Source organism: Notamacropus eugenii, chromosome 3, assembly GCF_028372415.1.
Source record: "Notamacropus eugenii isolate mMacEug1 chromosome 3, mMacEug1.pri_v2, whole genome shotgun sequence".
Lineage (NCBI taxonomy): Eukaryota > Metazoa > Chordata > Mammalia > Diprotodontia > Macropodidae > Notamacropus > Notamacropus eugenii.
The window spans coordinates 462,527,350-462,550,374 of record NC_092874.1 but is presented as its reverse complement, the minus strand read 5'-3'; the positions used below and the strand labels follow the sequence as shown (position 1 = coordinate 462,550,374).

General features: G+C 41.2%; 1 protein-coding gene across 2 annotated transcripts in view; it reads left to right on the top strand.

The window, feature by feature from the left end:
* PTPRG (protein tyrosine phosphatase receptor type G) overlaps positions 1 to 23,025 on the top strand; it is a 796,984-nt gene that overhangs the window by 692,918 nt on the left and 81,041 nt on the right. The window contains exon 14 of one of the 2 annotated variants that reach the window (XM_072650205.1): positions 15,156 to 15,242. The exons of the other annotated variant lie outside the window; for it this stretch is intronic. Within the exon in view, the coding sequence (XP_072506306.1) occupies positions 15,156 to 15,242 (87 nt within the window). The remainder of the gene's footprint in view (positions 1 to 15,155; positions 15,243 to 23,025) is intronic. 2 annotated transcript variants of the gene reach the window in all.

Sequence of the window (23,025 nt, the reverse complement as noted above, 5' to 3'; positions counted from 1 at the left end):
CTGGACCCACATTATCTTTCTTTTGAGTGAAAGTAGCTCCCCTTTCCCTGGAGCAGCAGTAGGAGAAAAAGGGTATAGATAGATAGGAGGGGGGAGGGAGAGAGAGAGATGGATAGATAGATAGATAGATAGATAGATAGATAGATAGATAGATAGATAGATAGATGATAGATAGATAGATAGATAGATAGATAGATAGATAGATAGATGATAGATAGATAGATGGATGGATGGAAAGATAGATAGATAGAAAGACAGACAAAGAAAAGTTAGATCTAATGAATTTTATTTTATACATTTGTAAACATTATTCTCAGAAGAAGTCCCTAGACATCACCAGATGGCCAAGACACACAAAAAAGAAGCCCTGATTTACAGGGTCTAGCTTGCCCCTCTATATGAGAAGCTTCATATCTGTTACTTCATTCCAGATTCTTTGGTGTTCATTGGATCCCATTCTTCCTTCAGTGCCTCTGCCTCCTGCCTCTTCAGATCCTTTTTTCTTTTAACTGTGAAGCCTTTCTTCTGATTTCCATAGGGAACACTTCACCCTTCCTCATAACCTGAGGAGTGGAAAGGTTTCACTCAGTGCCCTTTACTCCTCTCCTAGAGGAGAGACCAGCCTATATCCCAAGTCCAGACAGGCAGTAGTTCTACCTACCAGGAAAGGACTTGATAGAGGCATCGGTCATGCACATCCCTGGGGAAGCCCTGTTCCCAAAAGTCAACAGGGATAAAAAAGCATTATTCCCATTTGAGCTAGTTGCATCTTCTGTCACCTGTCAGTCACCATCACCTGTCCTGGAAGTCAGGACATATATGAAGTCTGTCCTTTGTGCACAGAAAAGTTATTAAAGTTTAACAGATCCTGAGGAAGAATAAGAGAGTTTGAGCTGCTGGGCATTAACCATCGTCTCTGGCTAAGATGGTGACAACATCACAGTCTTCCTTCTGGGACTGGGAGGCTCAGTTCATGAGGCTTTCGCTGCTGGAGCCAGGAAGATGGGGTTCTTGAAGACAGTTGCTGGGGGCAGGGAGTGCAGAATGGCATGGATTCAGAACAAGGAAAGAGAGAAAGCCTTTACTTTCATGGCAAAAGTAAATGTCCTAAAAAGTGCCCACAGATTTTTTTTCCCATTCCCATTACTATCATGAGTATTTCAAGATCACAATAAAGATATAGTTATGTCGCGGTAACCTAGAGTCAAAAGCAGTTGTATTTGGTCAAAGAGCTCTCTTGGGATTCAGACTGGAAGCAGAGGCAACATTCCATGCCAGTATTTTGGACTGGAATTCCCTTCCTACAGCAAACTATGATTAATGCCACATTGGAAAGGCTACTTTAAGTGTTCCACAAAACAGAAAGAAAAATAGACCTTTGAGGCTGAGGTTACTTTTACAAAGGGTTCATAGGCCTCTTACGGACTGTAGGTGATGGGGAGAAAAGGGTGGCCCTTTCAGAACCTGCACTGACCTTACTGTGAGAAGGGCCTAGAATAAACATAATTGACATAATTCTAGGCCCTCCTTAGAATAAGGCAGACAGTTTTCTTTTACTGATAGATTAAAGCCCCAATTACTTTGAACTTGAGCCTGATTCCAAATGACTTGTAGATAGGAACTTTTTAGCTTTGGTTTAAAAAAGTAGCATAGATGTGTTTGAGGCAATGAGGCTGCGTGATCCTTGGCAAATCTTGACACTCCTCTGTGTCTCAGATTCCTCATCTGTAAAATGGGGCTATTGATGGTGGCTGCCCCACAGTGCTTTTGTGAGGCTCAAATGAGATAAAAAAATATGTGCTAAATTGTTCAATAGAAGGTAGATTGGGAGAGTACTAACAGATGGGGGATCAGGAAAGGTCTTATATAGAAGGCAATGATTGATCTACATTCTGAAGGCAAAGATAGACTGTATCAAATGGAGGTGTGGCAGGGGTGCATTGTGGGCATGGGGACAGCCAGTTCATGGAGATGGGAAACAGAGTTCTGTGCATGAGGTACAGAGAAAAGGCCAGTGTGTCAGGATTGATCAGAGGGGCACAGGCAGTAATGCTCAGTGAAGCTGAAAGACAGGAGAGTGTGATTTCACTTAAGGGATGAGATAAAAAGCCAGATGACAAAGTGAATAAGATAAGAAGGGAGGGGAGACAGTGAACACAGGCATTTTCTTTTTCTTTTTAAAAATGTATATATTTATTATCATTCTTTCTAAGTTTTGAGTTCTAAATTCTCTCCCTCCCACCTCTCCCCCACCTACTGAGAAGGCAAGCAAAATATCAGTTACACACATGACATCATACAAAACATATTTCCATATTAACCATATCACTAAAAAAGCAAGAAAAATAAACAAAGCAAGAAAATTAAAATTTATTTTCACTCAGAGTTCATGAGTTCTCTCTCTGGAGACAGCATTTTTTCATCATGAGTCCTTTGGAATTGTTTTGGATAATTGTCTTGATAAGATTAGCCAAGTCTTTCACAGTTGATCATCATTACAACAATGCTATTACTGTATGCAATGATCTCCCACTTCTTCTCACTTTACTTTGTACCAGTTCATATAGAGGTTGCCATGTTTTTTTTTTCTGAAACCACCCCCTTGTCATTTCTTATAGCACAATAGTATTCCATCACAATCACATACCACGACTTGTCTGAACAATGACTGACCATTACCCAGTGGAGGAGCAGCTCCTCAGCTTCCAATTCTTTGCCAGCACAGAAAGAACTGTTGTAAATATTTTTATACATATACATCTCTTTCATTTTTCTTTGATCTGTTTGGAGTTTATTAGTATACCTATTTTTCTTCCTCCCCTCCAGCATTTATCATTTCTAATGTGTATGGAGGGGTACCTCAGAGTTGTTTTTAATTTTCATTTCTCTAATCAATAGTGATTTAGAACATTTTTTCATGTGACCATAGAGAATTTCTTCTTCCAAAAAAATGCTTATATATATCCTTTGACCTTTTATCATTTGGGGAACGGATGTTATTATTTTAAATTAGACTCATTTCCCTACAATTTTGAGAAATTAGGCCTTTATCAAAGAAATTTGTCCTTAACATTTTTTGATATTACTTCATTGTATATGGTATATTTTAGCAAAATGTAGTTTCCTTGGTTGTCTCATTTATGTGGGGCTATTTTTTCTTTTGATTTGTCTAAGATCCCTTGCATGCCTCTTTTATATGAAATAAGTTTTCCCATTCCAACTCTCCCTTTTCTCTTCTCCCAGTGCATCCCTCTTTCTCACCACTCATTTTTAAATAAGAGATCATCTTAACCTAATCAGCTCACACCTATGCCTTTTTTACTTCAGTTGAAGCATATTAGATTCTGCTCCATCCCTTTATTTTAACTTTGTGTTTGTCTTTCTGTTTCAAGTGTGTCTCTTGTAAACCATATGATCTTAGATTCTAGTTTCTAATATGCTTCTGTCTACTTCCATTTTATGGGTGAAGTCATCCCATTCACATTTACAGTTATGATTACTAACTGAAATTCTTTTCATCCTCTTCCCTCCCCACCTGTCCTTCCTCAGAAGTTTGTTTTGTTTCTGACCACTGCTTTTCTTAATCTGCCCTCCCTTTTATCATCACCTCCCCCACATCTCTTATCCCCTTCCCTTTCTATTCCCCTATTGGGTTAGAGAGATTTCAATACCGAGCTCAGTGTGTGTGTGTGTGTGTGTGTGTGTGTGTGTGTGTATGTGTATTCTTTCCTCTTTGAACCCATTCTGATGAGAGTGAGGTTCAAGCATTACCTATTCTCCCCTCTCCCCAATTTCTCCCATCAGAGTTCTCCCTTGCATGCCTCTTTTATATGAAAGAAGTTTTCCCATTCCAACTCTCCCTTTCCTCTTCTCCCAGTGCATCCCTCTTTCTCACCACTAATTTTTAAATAAGAGATCATCTTAACCTAATCAGCTCACACCTATGCCCTCTGTCTTTGTAGACTTCAAACTTGCCTATTAATATTAAAATTCTTCAGAGTTGCATGATCATCTTCCCACATAGGAATGAAAGCAGTTTAACTTTTTGAGTCCTTTATGATTATTCTCTCAGGTTTACCTTTTAATGCTTCTCTTGAGTTCTGTTTGAATATCAGATTTTCTATTAAGCCTTTGGTCTTTTCATCAGGAATGCAGGGAAGTTGTCTATTTCATTAAATGTCCATTTTCCCCTAAAGAATTCTATTCAGTTTGCTGGGTAGGTGAGTCTTGTTTGTAATCCTAGTTCCTTTGCCTTCCGGAGTATCCTATCCCAAGCCCTCTGCTCCTTCAACATGGAAGCTGCTAAATCTTGTGTGATCCTGACCATGGCTCCTCAATATTTGAATTGTTTCTTTGTGGCTGCTTGATTATTAATCCCTCAGTTGGTGCCCCTAGGACATGTTCTTCTCTAAGACTTTTTACGTTTTAGAGCATGTGCCCATTCGAATTAGGAGAGAGTTTCCTCACTAGTACTTTCATAAATGAATGAAGTCACATGCACAGACCGAAGTAAAAAATGTAATTAATTGCCAACCACTAATTTTGTCCATAAGGTTGACACAAGAGGCAGTATGGCCTAGTGAATAGAGAAGTGGCCTCAGAATAAGGAAGACGTGTTCAAATTCTGGCTCTGAGGCATATTAGCCATGTAATTCTGGGAAAGCCCCTTAACCTGTGAGTGCCCCAGAAAGCTAAGCTCCAGATGAGCTGCCAATGTGCATGTACGGAGGAAGCATCTCACTGATAAAATCCTAGAATCTGGATGAACGAGAAATTCTAACTAGATTCATTTTTTAATTTTTAATTTTAATTTAATTTAATTTTAAATTTTAATAATTTAATTTTTAATTCTACTGTTAGGTATAATGTACTCCCAAAGACCTAGGAGAGATGTTAGATTTAAGTTCTCATTAAGTTCCTAGAACACTAATAGAACACCATTCAAAAAACCTAAAGCAATTCAGCTCTTTCCATTCAAACAGTCAGATATCAGCAAAAGCTTTTTGGTGTTCGTATAATTGAAGGTAAATGACAGAATACAGATTTCAAGGAGGTCTAAGCCAGTGTGCCAGAAGGCTTTCTGCATGCCATGTTCATAGGGATGAAGTCTGCAGGGCTGGTTTCAGAATCAGGAAGCCTTGGGTTCATGCATCACCTCTGACATCTACAGACTGTGTGAACCTCTCAGTGCCCCAAATACCAATCTGGAACTTGGAGTTACAGAACCAGTGCCTGTTGACATTGGCAAAGAATATTTCCTCTCCAGGAGTTCCTAATTGCTGTAATCACAAGTCCAGATCAAAAAATTCTAATCCTCTACTCCAAGGATGTTAGCATGAGAAGGGACTTCAGGAGACCATCTTACCATAGAATCATAGATTTAGATTTGGAAGGGTACTCAGAGGCCATCAAATCCAAACCCATTCCTTTTAGAGTCAAGTAAATTGACGGTTAAACAATCCAGATGAGAATCCAGATGAGAACTAGCCTCAGCATCCTTTCTACTACAGGTGGAAAATGGCACCAGGCTTTCTCTGAAGTCTTTCAATTCTCACATGAGGAAACATAGGATTAGAGGAGGGGAAGAGAATGAGCATTTCTATAGCACATACTACATTCCAGGCCTTGTGCTAGGTGCATTACAAATATTGTTCCATCATTTGACTTGTATCTGATCCTTCATCACCCCAATGGGGGTTTTCTTGGCAAAGATACAAGACTGGTTTACCATTTCCTTCTCTAGTTCATTTTACAGATGAGGAAACTAAGGTAAACAGGGTTAAGTGACTTGCCCAGAGTCACACAGCTAGTGAGTAGCTGAGACTCAAGTCTTCCTGACTCTTTGCCCAGCTCTCTAGCCACTTAGCTGCCTTAAAAATTTTATCTCATTTGATTTGGGGGTAAAGTAATTTAGCCCAGGTCACCTGAATATTGGGCCTAAGAGATTAGTGTGAGTACTTGACATTGCAGGTAATGCAAAACTGGGAAAAGATGTGTGGTGATTTTTCTTCTAAGTATTTCTGTTCTACAGTAAGGAGAAAGTTCACTGGAAGGCTAACTCATCTATATCTGAGCTGGTGGTCTCATTGTCATTTTCACAGCCTCAGAGATTGGGACCATGTGTCTCTTTCTCCTTAACACCTCGGCATGGTGTCATGCGGATTTATGGCAAGTAGCATCTCCTTTGGCTCCAAACATGTGTCTAGTGAAGGCACAGCAAGGTCTGGGAAAGATATCTCAGCTGTTTCCTCTGTCACTTTCACAAAGGTTCAAAAGGGATCATGAGCTGACTTGGGGATCAGATAAGAGCCACTGTTTCCCTAGCCCTGCCAAATTATTCTGGCAAAGACCTCAGGATGCTGTCAGTTGGAGCCGGCTAAGTTCTTCTGCACACTGGGCAGTGAATCGAAATGTGTTAACTTAGTTCTCCATTACTTGAGCAGGAGCTTCAATGGGGGAGACCCTAAGCAAACAAGTCCCATTCTTCCCTCTCCAGGATAGCAATGGAGTTACCTCTTTGCATCCTCAGTGGCTTCAGTCCCAGCTTGCCAAAGGATTCTTTCCAGGAAAAATTTTTACCCTTTCCCTTCTCAGAATTGGAGTGGAATGGGTCCTCATTTGAACTCATTTTCCTGAATACAAATATGGCCTCATATATTTACCAGTTGGTTGACCCTTGGGCAAGTCACTTGACTCTGTTTACCTCAGTTTCCTCATCTGTACAATGAGCTAGAGAAGGAAATGGTAAGCCACTCCACTATCTTTATCAAGAAAACCCTAAAGGGAGTCACGAAGAGTCAGACACAACTGAAATGACTGAACAACAAAAATTGCAGATCCCCTTTGAATTCTGGGACAAGAGATTTGAACTGCCTTCCCTGCCCCTGCTGAAAATGAAGGTCACAAGCATTTGGGGGTGGGGGGGAGATTAGGAAAGTGTCCTTGTAAAAGATGGTGCTTGAGCTGCTTCATATGGGAAGAGAAAGATAGGATAAATACAGACTCAGGATGCCAAAGCTCAGTGTGGGAATCTTTTGGAAAAAGCAGTGTAGAGTAACTAATAGAGGCTGGGACTTAGAATCAAGAAGACCTTCAAATCCCACTTCAGATCATTTCTGACTGTGTGTTGCTGGGCAAGTTAGTTAACCTCTCTGGGCTTCCATTTCTTCATCTATAAAGTAAGCTCTAGGGGGATGTTCCTATGATCTATAAAATGAAGGAAATAGACTTGGGCTCTAATCTTTCCTCAGACACTTGCCAGCCATGTGACCATAAGAATGTCATTTAACATCTCAGTGCCTCAGTTTCCCCATCTGTAAATTCCTCTTCTCACTCTATGGTTCATTTCCCGGTGTTCTGTCCTGGGGAGGTGAGGTGGCATTTAGGACATAAGAAAGTTGCATAGAGTTTACATGGACTGGCATTTTTTGGAAGGTCTCCCTTCCATGAGCTCCAAACACTAACTGCGGGAATCTACATTTTTAGAAATTTCGCCATGTGTTAGGGCTTCCTCATTAAGAGCCCTGTTCATGAAAACAAGTGATTTCTGTTGACATCACAATCTTTCTCCTCCCTACGTGTTCGGTAGAATACAGTGTGTCATAAATACACAGAGATACAAAGTCTGAATGTGGTGAGGCTCACATCGGCGTCATGGCAGCTCAGACAACTACATGTGAAAGTGAAGCACGGGTCTGTACTAACACACACACACACCCACCTTGGTTTTTGGGTTGTTGTTCACGGAAGGACTGACCACATGTGTGTTCTCTGGGAAGCTGCACCCACTCCCTTCCTGTATTCATTCCCACAGTGGCGACAATGAGAGTGCGGCAGTGCCGATCTCATGGACACTTCTCCCTCCTTCCATCTGCTCTGGCAAAAGTCGTTTCCAAGCAGCTCGTGGCTACGTTTGTTTTAAACACTCATCCCAGGGGAAGAGAAAAACAGGAGGGAGAAATACCCTGCCGAAGCCTTTCATCAGATGCAGACCTTTGAGTAGCCATGGAGCGATCAAAGAGAGTCGCCAATGGGATGGGCTTTGGGGGGCTTTGAATATAGGAAGCTTTGCCAACCTAGCCACAGTCTGGATTTCTCTCAAACCCTGGCTCTGAAGCAAGCCTACCTGGGAGTTCAAATCACAGATCTGCTCCTTCGTATCGAGGTGACCCTGAAGCAACATTTAATCTCTCTTAGTCTCACTTTTTTCATCTATAAAATGAGAGGAGTGGATTTGATGTCCCATCAAGTCATCAGTCAATAAGTATTTATTAGTAAGGATGGCTAAGCTCTTTCAGGTTTCCAAAGACTTTACATATATGCCATCTCATTTGATCCTTCCAGCAACCCTGAGAGGGAGTGCCTCTTCTTGTTTCCATTTTACAGATGAGGAAATTGAGGCTTAGAGTGATTCAGTGTCTTGCCCAAGGTCACACAGCTAGTTGATGACTAAGGAAGAACTCAGCACTTGGTAATATTCTACCCACCATGCCACCTAGCTGCCTAATAAGTGCCTACTGTGTGTTAGCCACAAGTACAAAGAACAAATCATCTACTCACAAAGAGCTTGAATTTCTGATGTTAGAAACTTGAAAGTACAAATAAACCATGTGCAGCACAAATTTAAAGTAAACAAATACAAAGATGTACCAAGAAGTTAATGCATCATTGTTTGATAAGGAGCATACAAGCATTTGGGGGCAGGGGAGATTAGGAAAGCATCCATATGAAAGATGGTGCTTCAGAGAAGAACAGGATTCTGTGATTTTTCACTGGATGATGGGAAGGAGGAAGGAGGCAAGAGAGCCCAAGCAGAAGGAAAAACTGATTCTCACTCCTTCTCACACAAATGCAGCACGCCCGGTCAGTCAGCATTTTTTAAGCACCTACTGTGTGCTGAGCACTGCTGGTTGGTGAAGGTACAAAGGCAATCAGGATATGAAATAGTCTCTGCTGTCTTACTTCCTCTCAGAGGAGAGAATGTTCATGTAGAAGCACGTCCAAAATAAAGACGAGGTCATTTTAAATGCATGAGAGGATTTGGGGGCTGGTCACAGTGAAAAGATTAGAAAAATATAGTCTTTCTTCATGGTGCCTACACACAGCTCGCCCCTGAGGTTTGAGTTCATTATGACACCGTGATGTTCTATTGTCTCGTTCAGAGCCAGTGACTGGGGGGGCCGTCTGTGGAGGGGCCCCAGCTGTTCTCCGGGGTGGCTGACATGTTTTTCTCTGCCCTTTAAGGCCCAGCACAGGGGATTGCAGCTGTGGGTAGTGAGGTCTGGGTCATCTGGTAGCCAGGGCAGCCATTCCTTTGCAACTCTCCCCTCAATAACGATTTCCCAAACGGCTACTCGGGCCCTTTCAGAATTCACAGGCCTGTCCGTTGTCATGGCAACAGCCCCCTGCTGTCAGATTGGCCCTGTGATGCCAGTCGGAGCTTCTGAACAGGCAAAGTCCTGCTCATTAGGCAAAAAGAGAAGCGAGATCCTCTGCCTACAGGCTGATGCTTCCACATGCTAAATGATACTTTAAAGACTGGATTATGTGGGATGGGCAGAAGTCTAAGGAAACAGGATGGGATGAAGGACTTCAGAAACTTCCTATTTCCTAAGAGATGCTCCTATTGAGATTCTTTCTTCCTAACCTACTTTGCCTCCCAACACATACTCCTCTTATTTATTATAAGAAACTTTTTTTTTGGACCAGACCTGATTTCATTGGTATAAGAAACTTCCAGTGCAGAAATTTCCATTCCTAATGCAGGTCAACCTCTCCCCACAACTTCTACTATTAGGAAGTTGCCTTGGATGTCTGAAGGGTTGAGTCTGTCATCATGCAGCCACTATGTGTTTAGGACCAGGTCTCTGTTCACTCTACCCTGATGCCTCTAAAGGAATTTCTTTCTTTTTCCTTCTTTTTTTGACTGGACTTGTGATTTCATTGGTATAAGGACTAAGGACTTCCCAAATAGGATACTTCCTCTACCAAGGAAGCCCTAAATGGACCCTCCAATTGATTGATTTCCTCTGTTCCCCCCTGCCCTCGTATCATGTGATCACAGATTTATAGCTGAGGGGTCCATATACGTCATAAACATACACCCTCATTTTACACATAAGGAAACTGAGATCCACAGAAATGATGACTTGCCCAAGGTTACACAGGCAATGGCAACGGTTGGAATATGAACCCAGGTTCTTTAACTTCAAACTCATTGCTCTTTTATATTGGGTAGAGGAGGGGGCAGTGAGACCTTAAATGACTCACCCTGGGGTCACACAGTATATGTCTGAGAGATGACTTGAATCCAGATTTTACTGACTCTGAGGCTTCCATCCCATGCTACCTCTTGTAAGAGCTTTGACAGACTGGAACATAGACCCCCATTAAAAAAAAAACATACATCCAAGACCGCCTTACCCAAGAGATCAAGCTACTGACTTTGTGACATTTGCTTTGGGGGGAAGCGTTGTCAGTTTTGGGATGGAGTTTGAAGGGCCTGTGTTTGGACATGAAGGAAAACAGGAGCTCACTGGCTCCTCTCCAAAATTCTTAAAACAGTGAAGCTGGCAGTGTTCACAGTGGGGGAAGGGCTGGAAGGGCTGGAAAGAAATCTAAATATTTTAGGCAGCACCGTGTCTCAGGCTTTTGTGTCGATTTGTCATTATACACCAACACGTGCAAGTTTCCTTCCCCTCAGTGAACTGAGCTGTCTGGCTTAGCACATTCAGAGAATTCTGGTGAAGGATGTTTTCCCATGCAGTTCCCAGAGACATTCTGCAGAGGGAGGCAGAGGAATTGCTGACTACCCACTCTGTGTTTGTGGTTCAGGAGTTTGTTTTCCTTAGTTTCTTGCATTCTTGCCAAGCACCTTTTCCTAATGCAGAATCTAAAAATTATAGGAATAAATGGATTGAAATTATTTGAAGGTCATGGGAAAATGAAGGGAGAGGAACCCGAAAATGTCAGAGAGAGAAAGAGATGGTCCAGGGAGTAAAAAGCCAGTGAGTGAATTGCAGAATTACCAAATTTCACAGTTAGAAGGAAGTTTAGCGGTCATCCAGTCAAACCCATATCCAAAATGAATCCCCAAAGCAGCATAGCCAACTAAACACTTATTAAATGACCTAGCACTTAGCATCTGTCTGTCTCTGTCTGTCTGTCTGTCTGTCTGTCTATCTATCTATCTATCTATCTATCTATCTATCTATCTATCTATCTATCATCTTTCTTTCTTTCTTTCTTTCCTTCTTTCTGTTCATCTATCTATGTATCCATCTATCCAGTTATCCATCTATATATCCTCATCTATGTCATCTCTATCATCAGTCTTTGAAACTATCTAGCAAACTATTCATCTCCTTCTATGTGGCAACTGTTTATTAACTATTCATTTATTTATCCATCTCTCAGTTTATCCATGATCACATATCTGTCTGTACACACACATACACACATATATATGTATATCATCTATCTTACCATCTATCTGTCCTTCTATCTATTTATCTATCTGTCTGTCTGTCTATCCATCTATCAAGCCTATGCGTAAAGACCTCCATCCTTAAAGTTTTTGTGGCTAGTCCATTCTTTTTTTTTTTTTTTTAAACAGGGCTCTACCTTCACTTATTATGGAATTCATCTGAGTTTTTCTCTTGAGGTTCTTTTAATTTAGTATTAGTATTTCTTCATTATATTAAGAACTGTCTTCTATTTATTCAGGTCTCTGGCCTTTTCTGCCCTGGCACTCTGCCAGGGCCAGGCTTTGTCTCCTTCTGTACTCTTGGCTGGGCTAGGTCAACCCCAAGCTTTTCCCTGATATTCTTAGGGTGGTTCTGCCTTGCTGTAGATCTAGAGAGAGTAGCTAGGTTCTAGTTCCCCTCTGCATATCCATGATTTTGCTCTAATTTGCCTCAACCATTGCACAATCTTTGAGATTCTCTCTCTCTCTCTCTCTCTCTCTCTCTCAATTGAACCTTTGTTTCATCTGATGTATCTTTTCATATTTTCTTGGGTATTTCTCATGGAAGTGTTGCTTATCTGGAAACTTTTAAATTCATTGACATCTTTGGCCAAAGTCACTCTTGAAGACCTCCAGTGAGTCTCTCCACAACCTCCCCAGGTAATTTGGGATAGCTCTCATTATTGGAAGGTTTTTCCTGACATTGTGCCTAAGTATCTTTGCCGTTTTCATCCATTGTTTCTAGTTGTATCTTCTGGGGCCCAGAAGAATAAATCTAATCCAATTTGTACATGGCAGCCTTTGAAATACTTGAAAATCACACATATACATGTGTGCGTGCACGTGCACACACACATACACACACACACACACACACACACACACGCACACCCCTCATCTACCAGACATCTCTTCTCTAAGCTAAATATCCCTGACTCTTTCAGCCAGTTCTCTTATTACCCTGCACCATCCTGGCCTCTCTCCTCTGGATGTTCTCCAGTTTATTGATGCCTTCCTTAAAATGTATATTTAATAATAAATACCTAACAGACTATTCTGATAAGAAAGACTTTTTATTGTAACTTATCTGGTGTTCTGAAGTTTTAAGAATGCTGCTGAAAAGTGAGAGAGAGTAATTGGTGTAGTCTAGAGCCAGCCTTTTGGTTAAGAAGATTTGGGCTTCAGGCTGCCTCCAACACAGGCCCACTGTGTGACTGTGTCTTTCCAGGTCCCCAGACAGAGCCATAAGATGCCAAATGACCAACTAAGTGCCACTTGGTTTCTGTGGAGGGAGGAGAATCCAAAAGCCCTGGGTTCTTATCACACCTCTGACCCTTAAGAGCCTTGTGACCATGGACGAGTCACTTATGCTATCTGGGACTCAGTTTCCTTACGTATAAAATAATGGGATTGAACTTGGTAACCTCAGGGGTCCTTTCCAGTCTAACTCTTTGGTCTTATGACCCCCTCGGTATTCCCTACATAGGTGAAAGATATCACAGTTTGAGACAAAAACAATAGAAAGAGAATCCATGGAGCTTTGCAAAGAAAAAGTTGGCTTCCATAAACTAGGAAAAGTTTGAGTGAGGTTGTTTGAACAGTTGTTAAGTTCTTATCTGAGGGGGAAAAAACTTGTTTTGCTTTGTCTTTGGTAGGGAGAGAAGCTGGGATATAGCTTGGTCCCAGGTGACTTGGCGATTTGAATCTGAAAGGCAGAAAAAGACTCAGAATTGGTGCCATGGTCAACTTTGCCGTCATGAGGTGATCTTTATACTCTGAGTCACCTGCCTGTCAGTGTCAGAGGCCAGAAGCGTGGCTTCTGCAGTGTAAAGTGGTAGATGCCAAAAGTCTGTAAGAAGAATGATGACAGTAATAATACCTAACATTTCCATAGCATGTACGACTTGCCAGGCCCTATGCCAAGCACTTTACAATTGTTATCTCATTTTATCCTCACAACCCTGGGAGGTAGGCTCTATTATTATCTCGATTTTACAGATGAAGGAACTGAGGCAAGTTAAGGGACTTAACCAGGGTCACACAACTAGACAGCATCTGAGGTCAGGTTTGAAATGCGGTCTTTCCTTTTTTCAGGGGATGCCCTCTATCCACTGCGCCACTTAGCTTGATGTTCTACAATACCCATATGAAGGAAAATTAATGGAAGAGCTAAAATCATCTTGTTACAAAACCTGGGTTCAAGTCATGTCCTTTATAGCTACTTGCTTTATGACTCTGAGAAAGTTGTTTAATATCTCAGCATCCTGAAGCAAGACTCTAAAACTAGATATTACAACAAGAAAATACACCACCACTGAAACCAGGCTCAGATTAAACAATTGCAGGAAGAAAAGAGCATTGAATTTAAAATCAGAGAGCTTGGATCTAGTCCTGACTGTGGTCTCACTATCTCTTGACCTTGACCACATTAGTTAAATCTCTCTGGGCTTCTTTTGCCTTATCTGTAAAATTAAAGCACTAATATTTATCTTCTTCTCCCTCAGAGTGGTTGTGAGAATGCATTAGTCAGTACACATTTATTAAGCACCTACTATGTGCCAGCAGGGTAGCTAGGTGGTACAATGGATAGAGCACCAGCCCTAGAGTCAGGAGGACCCGAGTTGAAATCTAGCCTCAGATACTTACTAGCTGTGGGACCCTAGGCAAGTCACATTACTACCTCAGTTTCCTCATCTGTAAAATAGAACTGGAGCAGGAAATGGCAAACCACTCCACTATCTTTGCCAAGAAAACCCCAAATGGCATTGAAGAAAGTCAGACATACCTGAAACAACTCAACCGTGCTAAGACCCGGGAACAGAAAAAAAGCCAAAAGATTATCCTTAGAGATCAGCATAAATAATAGATTTAGAGTTTCAAGGGGCCTTAGAGGCCTCCATTTTATAGCACACAGAAATTGGCCCAAAGTCACAAAGATGGTAAAGGACAGAGCAGGCACTAGAACCTGCATCCTCTTCCTCTGAATCCAGTTGTCTCTCAGCATCGTCTTGCCACCATCTCATGTCAATGTCAAGAGCTTTGCATAACAGTGAGCCACCACCATCATCATCATCATCATTACATGTTCATTTTATAGAAATTAGACATTACCAGCTGTGTGACCCTGAGCAAGTCACTTAACCTGTCTGCCTTAGTCTCTTTTCAAAATGGGGATAATAATAGCATCGGTCTCATACGTTGGTGTGACGATCAAATGAGAGAATTATGTAAAGTGCTCAGCAAACTTCGAAATGATATATGCAACTTACATATATAATGGAATGTCTTGTTATTATTGATAATCTAGTTTAACTCCATTTCTTTGGTATAGCCATCATGTTATATGTTGAAAAGTAGGTACCAGTCAATTCAATCTACATTTATTAAATGCAAGGATGGGCATTTTTATTAGAAGAAAAGTCTTTCTTCCATATTAGGATGAATAGACCAATCAGACTATAGCTAAAGGAAAGTGCCCTCGAAGCAGACATTCTCCTTTCATGTTTCCCTAGCTTAGCATAAAATAAACCCCAAAGATTCTATTTAATGCACTTTTATAGAAGGAGGCAGAATGATGGGACACGGGGATGTCTGTGGCATAAAGGGAGGGGATCGCTTGAAGTAGAACTCTCGGCAGCCAATTGAAAATCTTGTTTTCTATACCTTTTCTCTTTTGTTTTTGTTTGTTTAGAGGGTGTAACAAAATAAAGTCCAAGGGCTCTCCCAGACGTTTCCGTGAAGTGCCTTCTTCTGGGGAGAGAGGAAAGAAGGGGAGCAGGTGAGGGCAGTGGAGTTCAGGTGGGGAGTTTCGATTGCTGGGATGGGCTTCTTGAATTCCTTTTGTTTGTTTGTTGCAATGTAATATGGCTGAACCTCTTGAACAGCTCCATGCTTCCCATAATGTTGGTTTCCTGTTCTGAGCGAGAACTGTAATACCCTACAGCTTTGGAACAACTCAGAATATTCTGATATTCTGCCTTATGCTGCTTACTCCAATGAATGCATTTCTTCTGACTCTTTTTTGGGGGGGAAGGGGTCAAGGGGGAGGCATGAATTGGGGGAGGGGGTGTTTGCATCCTGTTTTTTCCCAAGTTTCAGGTATTTGCATGTTCTAGAAAGTTTTCTTTACTCAAAATGATGCATGCATTAAGCTTTACCCCAGGAGAAAATCTCAAGTGAATCTCTCTGAATGAGGTTAGTTAATAATTGGAGGGGAGAGAGGAATGAAATAGGGTCAGGAGAGTGGAGGTCGACCAAAGGATCCTCTGTTTTCCAAAGAAGAGAATGAAATTCGGGGATAAGCAGATGAGATAGATAAAGTGGCTACAATCAGTCAACAAGCATTTGTTAGGAGTCAGACATCGTGCTAGACAATGGGGGACACTAAAAGAAAAGGAAAAAGCCTCTGCCCTCAAGGAGCTTATAGCCGCCTGAATGTTCAATGGAAAAATTCTTGTCCTAGAAAGCAGCGATGATCTAAACAGCACAATTAAGACACTTAAAAAGAAAGGTTTATCACAGATGACCTTACACAAATTCCATTTCTTATTAACAAGTTAATTAGCCCCTTAGGTTGTGTTATGATAGGGCATTTTACATAGGTTACAGCAGAATTTTATCTATAAATCAAAGCAAAAATATAACCATTTCTTTACCTCTTTAGTAAAAACAAATATGACTCTTTGATTTGCCCAAGTAGTTAGAAAATATTCTGTGGAAATTAAGGATTAATGAGTAAGAAAAGGATCTATTTTCTTTTAAATGCTACATGTAATTGGTTTCCTTATAAGACAATGAAAAGCAAAAGCCATTACAGTGCAGAACGGAATTATCTCCCCTAAAAACTCTTTCTTTTATTTTAGGGGATTCATTCACTAATCTCATTTCAGAATTCCAAAAGTAAACCCCAAATGCAATTCCCCAGATAACACAACCTCAGGGCTAGAAAGGGCCTCTTTGACCCCCCACTGCAACTCTTCTCCAAAGATCCTCTTTCTAGTATCCCCCATGAATGCTTTCATCCAACTTGTGCTTGAATACCTCTAGGAAGGGGAAAACTCACTACCTCCCAAGACAGTCCTGTTCCACTTTTGGTTCACTCTAAGTACTAGGAAGTCTTCCCTATGCCCCTTACAACTTACACCCATTGCCTCACATTTGACCCTCTAGGGTAAAAGAAAACAATTCCTCTTCCATGCAATAACTCATGTACACAAGGAACTTCATGTGGACACTGTCTTTGTGCAAAGCAAAAATGCCCAGTTCTTCAACAGACTCTTATAAAAAGAAGAGTATATTTCAGACTCAGAGTTCTTAGAAAACCAAACAAAAATGCCCTTCAAGCAATATGGCTTTGGGTTTCTTTGGCCATGGACTAGAATCTAGTCAGTAGATGACCTGGAAGGTACCTTTCAGCTCCAGGTCCTGTGTCTTATGTTAAGATTAGGAGCCAAAAGGGGTACAACAAGTCATCTCATTCAATTCTGTCATCTTGCACGTGAGTAAACTGATACCCAGAGAGGTCATTACTAAGTAGAACAGTTAATATGTGCGTCCAGACCTCCTGACTTCAGATCTAAGTCTTTCCAATGTGTTTTCAGATCTGCCTCTTCTTTTTATCCCACTGGCTCAAGTTCATATAGGTATCTGCTAGGAGACTGTTAGGTATTAGGACTACGGAGACAAGGTCACAAGCAAACCCTGCCCTAGCAGAGAAGTGCCACTGGAGAATACAGCATGTACACAACTGTCAATACCACATCATTTCAGGAGTGACCAAGTACTAGCATTGAGGAGGATGGGGTCAGCTTTCCATAAAAGAGGACATTTTACTCATAGGACACAATTTGCACAAAAGCAGATGGTGGCATGCTGGGTTTAGGGCATGGCAGGGATTGACCCGTAGGTCTTCCTGATTCCTGATCCAGCACTCTATCCCCTAGACAGAACTGCCTCCGTCAGAGTAGCTTGGCACTGAGTCTCTAATTTAGAGATTTCCCAGGTGAGAGGTCACCAGTATCTCAGTAACTAGCATATATTACTGTTTAAGCGTCCTATGCTCTTTTTTTTTTTAAATGAGACATTTTTGGTTTAGACAGGATTTCATTGGCTTAAGGGGAACTCCTGGTATGGAAAGACCCTCCACTAGCACAGATAGGTACCTGCCCTGTAACTTACAGTCACAGAATTGCCCAGGGCACTGAGATGCCAAATGATTTAGTTAGGGCTGCACAACCAGTGTGTATCAGAGTCAGGACTTAAACCTAAGTCTTCCTGACTGTGAAGTTGCCTTTCTTTCCATTACACAATACTATTGCTCAGATGGTCCTTAAATAGAATTAAAGTGTGGTTTATTTTCAACTATCTTGGGCACCACTTCTGGGTCTGACAGATGATAAGTAATTTATGAATGAAAGCTTCTGACTAAATGACGTTTATCTTCCTTGTCCTTCCACCCAATTTGTAGTAAATAAGTTGAAACATCCATTCTTTTGCTGTTATCCTTCAATGGAGTTTTACATAGCTAATTCTCAAACAGCTGGTAAAAGCCAGTGGAGATTCCCCAAAGCAAAATCTTTTATCGGCTCAGTGTATTCAGTCCAGATGCGCACCATATTTGCAGCTAAACACAAATAAAGAAACAGCTCCTCCATCTCAATGCCTCAGACACTATAACCTCCTCCACCCCCTCACAGCTGGAAGCTTTGGGAAGTACAGGGAACACCCATCCCTTATGGCCAAGTATAATATAAAACTTACAGCAGTTGAACAACCGTAGCCTTGTCAAGAAGGTACTTTATGAAGTGGCCTTTGGACTGTTATCTTCTAGAAAGTGTAGGTGGGCCTTTGATCTTTCCAAGATGTCCGCTGGAATTTCCTGGCTGGCTTAATGTGGAGCAGGAGGAGGTTATATTCTCTTGGGAGCTCTTAGGGAAGGAGGGAGGTGCATCATTTGTTGGCAAGTGGGGGAAGAACGGTAATGGCAGGTAATTTGTGTCTCCCAGGATAACTCTTGCCATTGGACTCTGACTTCCTTCTCCCCACGGTAATAAGCAACACATGAAACATGGAAATATCTGAATTGTTTTTCTCCTGGGTTCAAATGCACAGCTCTTTCCTTTCCCTCACCTCATTTGTCTTAAACTTGAGCTGCTTCTTTCCAAGCTAAAAAAGGGTCATTGGAGGAGGAGCCTATGTGTAGAAAAAGGGATATGCATATGGTAGTTCTGTAAAAAACAACTTATTTTAAATGACCTCTCTAATTAAGCAAACCTTTCAGTGAATTCTGACTTCATGAATCATGATCCTCTTGATCTATTTTCTATGAAAACCTCCATTTAGAGTTTAAGGTGTTTTAAGATTTTTAAAGGGTCTACCCCTTGATGTGTTTTATAAGCTAAAACACAGGAGTGAAGAAAAATCCAACACATGCCTATTCTTGCTGGCTTCTTCATTCGTACTGAACAAAGGATTTGTTCATAGGATCAAAGATTTAGCTCAAGAAGGGACTGTAGCAACAGTCTGGTCGAACACCCTCACTTTACACGTGAGAAGGCAAAGGACCTACGAGTGAAACAGCTTGACCAAAATCAGCCAGTAGTAAGTGACAGAGGTGATATCTCAGCTCTGCTCCTCTGACTTCTCTTACACTGCTCATTCCACTATACAACACTATAGGCTGATTGCCTACTGTATGTAGTCTACGAGGTAATTACAGATACAAGGGAGAAAGATGGCCATGAGCCTTGCCTTCAATGAACTTTCATCTGGTCCTGGAGTGTATGCTGTGTGTGAACACAGATGTATGCACATGGACGCACATATCGTTCCCATTTCTTCATCTATGTGATCTTGCTTGGGGGTACCCCCTCCCACAACCCATCCATTTCTTCTCATCACATGTAATTCTTGTCCTTCCATAAATCCTACAGCCAGCATGGTGAGATACCACCTATGGATCTTTACCATTAACACATGGTGGTAGCCATGATACCTCACTGTCACTGTGTAGCCAAAGTGCTTTCTTTTTGAACCATCCATTTCCTCTCTAGTTATTCCTTACATTCCTCTCCATGATGGTCTATGATCCACTGACATTAGCCTCCTTGCTGTTTCTTCTACAGCCCTCCTCCTGACTCTGGGTCTTTTCATGGGCCATCTCTCATGCCTGGAATAACCTCCTTCTCCATCTCCACCTCCTAGATTCCCTGGCTTTCTTCAAGTCTCAGCTAAAAATCCTATCTTCTACAAGAGGTCTTTCCCAATCCCCATAGTGCTAGTGCCTTCTGTCTGTGATTATCTCTGTTTACCTACACACACACACACACACACACACACACACACACACACACACACCATCTTTATACATAGTTGTTTCCGAGCTGTCTCCCCTGTTAGCTTGTGAGAGAACAAGGTCAATTCTTTGCCTTTCTTTGTCTACCCAGCATTTAATACAAAGCCTGGCACATAGTAAGCACTTAATAAGATTCTTAATTTGTTGTTATTGGATATAACACTCATTGTACACCATCTATCTTTGGTAATGTGCTTCGGTCCATTTGTACACACTCTTTGTCTCCCTGAGGCCTTTCAGTTTTCCCACAAGTTTTTTCTTTGAAGATAATATTCCCAGATTCATAGCCATGTGGCATCACCAGAAAAATATCAGTGTTAAAATTTCTAAAAACACATTTTTCTTTCAGAGCTCAGATGGAGGTGTTGGAAAGGAATGTTGTGACTTTTCCCAAATACAGTCTGGCCTGTTCATTCCCTCCTAGTCATAGGATAATAGATTTAAAACTCAAATGGTCTTTAGAAGCATTGAGTCCAACGCTCCCATTTTACAGATATTGAAACTGAGACTTGGAGAGATTAAACCCAGAGTCTCCCAGCTACGAAGTATCAGAGGTAGAATGGCCCTAGGTCTTCCTGACTCCACCTCCATTGCCTTCCCTATGATGCTACCGTTCAATCTTGGACAAAACCTGTTGTCTATAAGCAGTATCTAAGTTCTAGGAACTGGCAATCTTAACTCAATGGGCTAGTGGAACACAACAGGCATTCATCATAGACTTGGTTTTTCCAGTATGGGCTATTAGGATGAATCCAGCTCTTCAGGTATCTCATTAAGGTTTTATTTATACTAGTTATGATCCTAGGTTCTGCCAACAATGGCATCTGGAGGACCTCTCAGCTAATACGGATATTGCAAAAATAATCATGACAAGGTGCAGGAGAATGAATGAATAGAATGAGTGGATAAATAAGGTATTTATTCAATGTTTCCCATGTATCAGATACTACTAAGCTCCAGGAATACATATGTAAGGAATATTACTTATATAATAAAATGTATAATTATGTATTATGTGTGTATTACATGTAATTATATAATAAAATAAAATATAAGTAGGGCAATATTTTCCTCAAGAAAGTTAAATTCTGACTGGGAGATAGAAGTAGGAAATGAGTCACTGTAGGAAATGGCTGGGAAGTGGTATGGCGGCTTAGTTCCAGGTAAAATATAGAGAAAGCTCACCTCTCAGAGACCCAGATGCTGAGTCCATGATTGGGTGTGAGAGGATGACTTGAGTATAGCTAGCATTTTCTGGAAATGACAACACTCAATGAGTATTACAAGGAGGGAAAGGTCGTTTCTGACTGAGTATTGCTGCATTAGGGCAGGTTTCATGGGAGAGATGGCATTTGAGCAGTTATCCTTGTCAGTCAGTAAGCAAGCATTTATTAAATACTTACCATGTACTATACTATGCCTAAAGTTAGGAAGAAAACCAAAAAATACACACACCAAGAACTTTTGGTTTTTGTTTGGTTTTTTTTCAGTCCAATCCCTCGTGTTGTAACTCAGCCCCCATCCTGTGTTTCTAAATCACACTGACATTTTCATTTTTCCATTTGTAAGTGGCTAATATTAATACACAGCTTACTACAGCAAATCCACTTAGGAGAATAAATATTAATGAAATCACTGCGTGCGAGGGCACGTGTCGAAATGGGTTTCTTAGAGAGAGCCCTGTCGTAGACTTAAATGAGGGCAGTATATAAATCAGTTAGGATGGTTTAATTAATATTCATCGGCACCCCTCTCCAACTGCCCATTCCTGGCCTGCAATTAGAATTTTGAGACGCACTTTGTTAGCAAACTAGTTATTGGCCCGATGTGGCTGCAGAACAATGGGCCTTAATTTGAAGTCAAAGGCTCTGGCTTCTCATTTCCATACATCAACATGGAGTTCCTGAGTTAGGCCAGGAATAGACAGGGGCTGCCTCATCTGGAGAGCGAGCCGGGCATTGTCACGGTAACTGAGCACAGACCGTGTGTGTGTGTTTTGTAACAGACAAGAGAGTCAATTAAACACAGGAGATTGTCATATGTGTTGGTGGTGGTACGTGTTTTTGTGGTGAGGAAAGGGAGTGGAAGTGACAGTTTATTGATACAAGTTGACGTTGACTACATTATGAACAAAAGCTGTTCCCAGTGCATGTACTTAGCTTTCATAAGTTACATTTTCTCAGCTAAAAAAAAATAAAAAGACTTGAATCAGCAATGCTGGGAAGTGTTGCCATCCAGAGTCACCTAGACCTGTTTCCCCTCTTCTCACGAAGGAGGAAATGGAAGTCTTGGGAAGGCAAATGATTTGGCCAAGATCATACAGCTGGGTAGCCTTAGAGCTGAGATTAAAAATACTCGTTGCATTTTATCAAGCTGTCTCTTATTACTGGAAAGGTCGCTCTAGTTTCAATTGAAAAACAAGAATTTTTAAAGCACCTACTCTCTGCTATGTACTTTGCTATGCTTTGGGGATACTAATCAATAAGCATTTAAGTGCCTACTGTGTGCATACTGTGTTAAGTGAGCTACAGATCTGTCAACAAGCATTTATTAAGTGCCTGCTATGTGCGGTTACTGAAGCTAAGTGCCAGGCTGGAGTCAGGAAGATTCATCTGCCCAAGTTTAAATCAAGCCTCAAACACTTTAGCTGGGGGACTCTGGACAAGTCACTTAGTCTTGTGTGCCTCAGTTTCCTCATCTGTAAAATGGGCTGGAGAAGGAAATGGTAAATCTCTCCAGTATCTTTGTCAAGAAAACCCCAAATGGGGCCATGAAGAGTTGGACACAACTGAAAAACAGTTAGGTGCCTGTCACTGTGCTGGGTATTGGGAATATAAAATCAATCCGCAAGCACGTATTCAATTCTTAATATGTGCTGGTCACTAAGAATACTAACATATGAAAAAGAAAATAACCTCCTTCTTTAAAGCAATCACACTTTATCAGGGGCAGGGGTAAGGAGAAAATGTCTACATGTTTAAGTATATACCAAAAAATATGCCATGCAAATATCAGGTAATTGGGAGGTCACCAGCAGCTGGAGGCATAAGGAAACATCTCGTGGAAGAGATGGCGTTTAAGGCAATGGGACGGAATAGTCACTAATATTTAATGCTCAGCCCTGGGCTTTTGTTTTGCCTGTTTTACAGAGGAGAAAAATGGGGCTAAGAAGCATTAGGTCACAAAGATAGTGACAGAAGAGTGATTC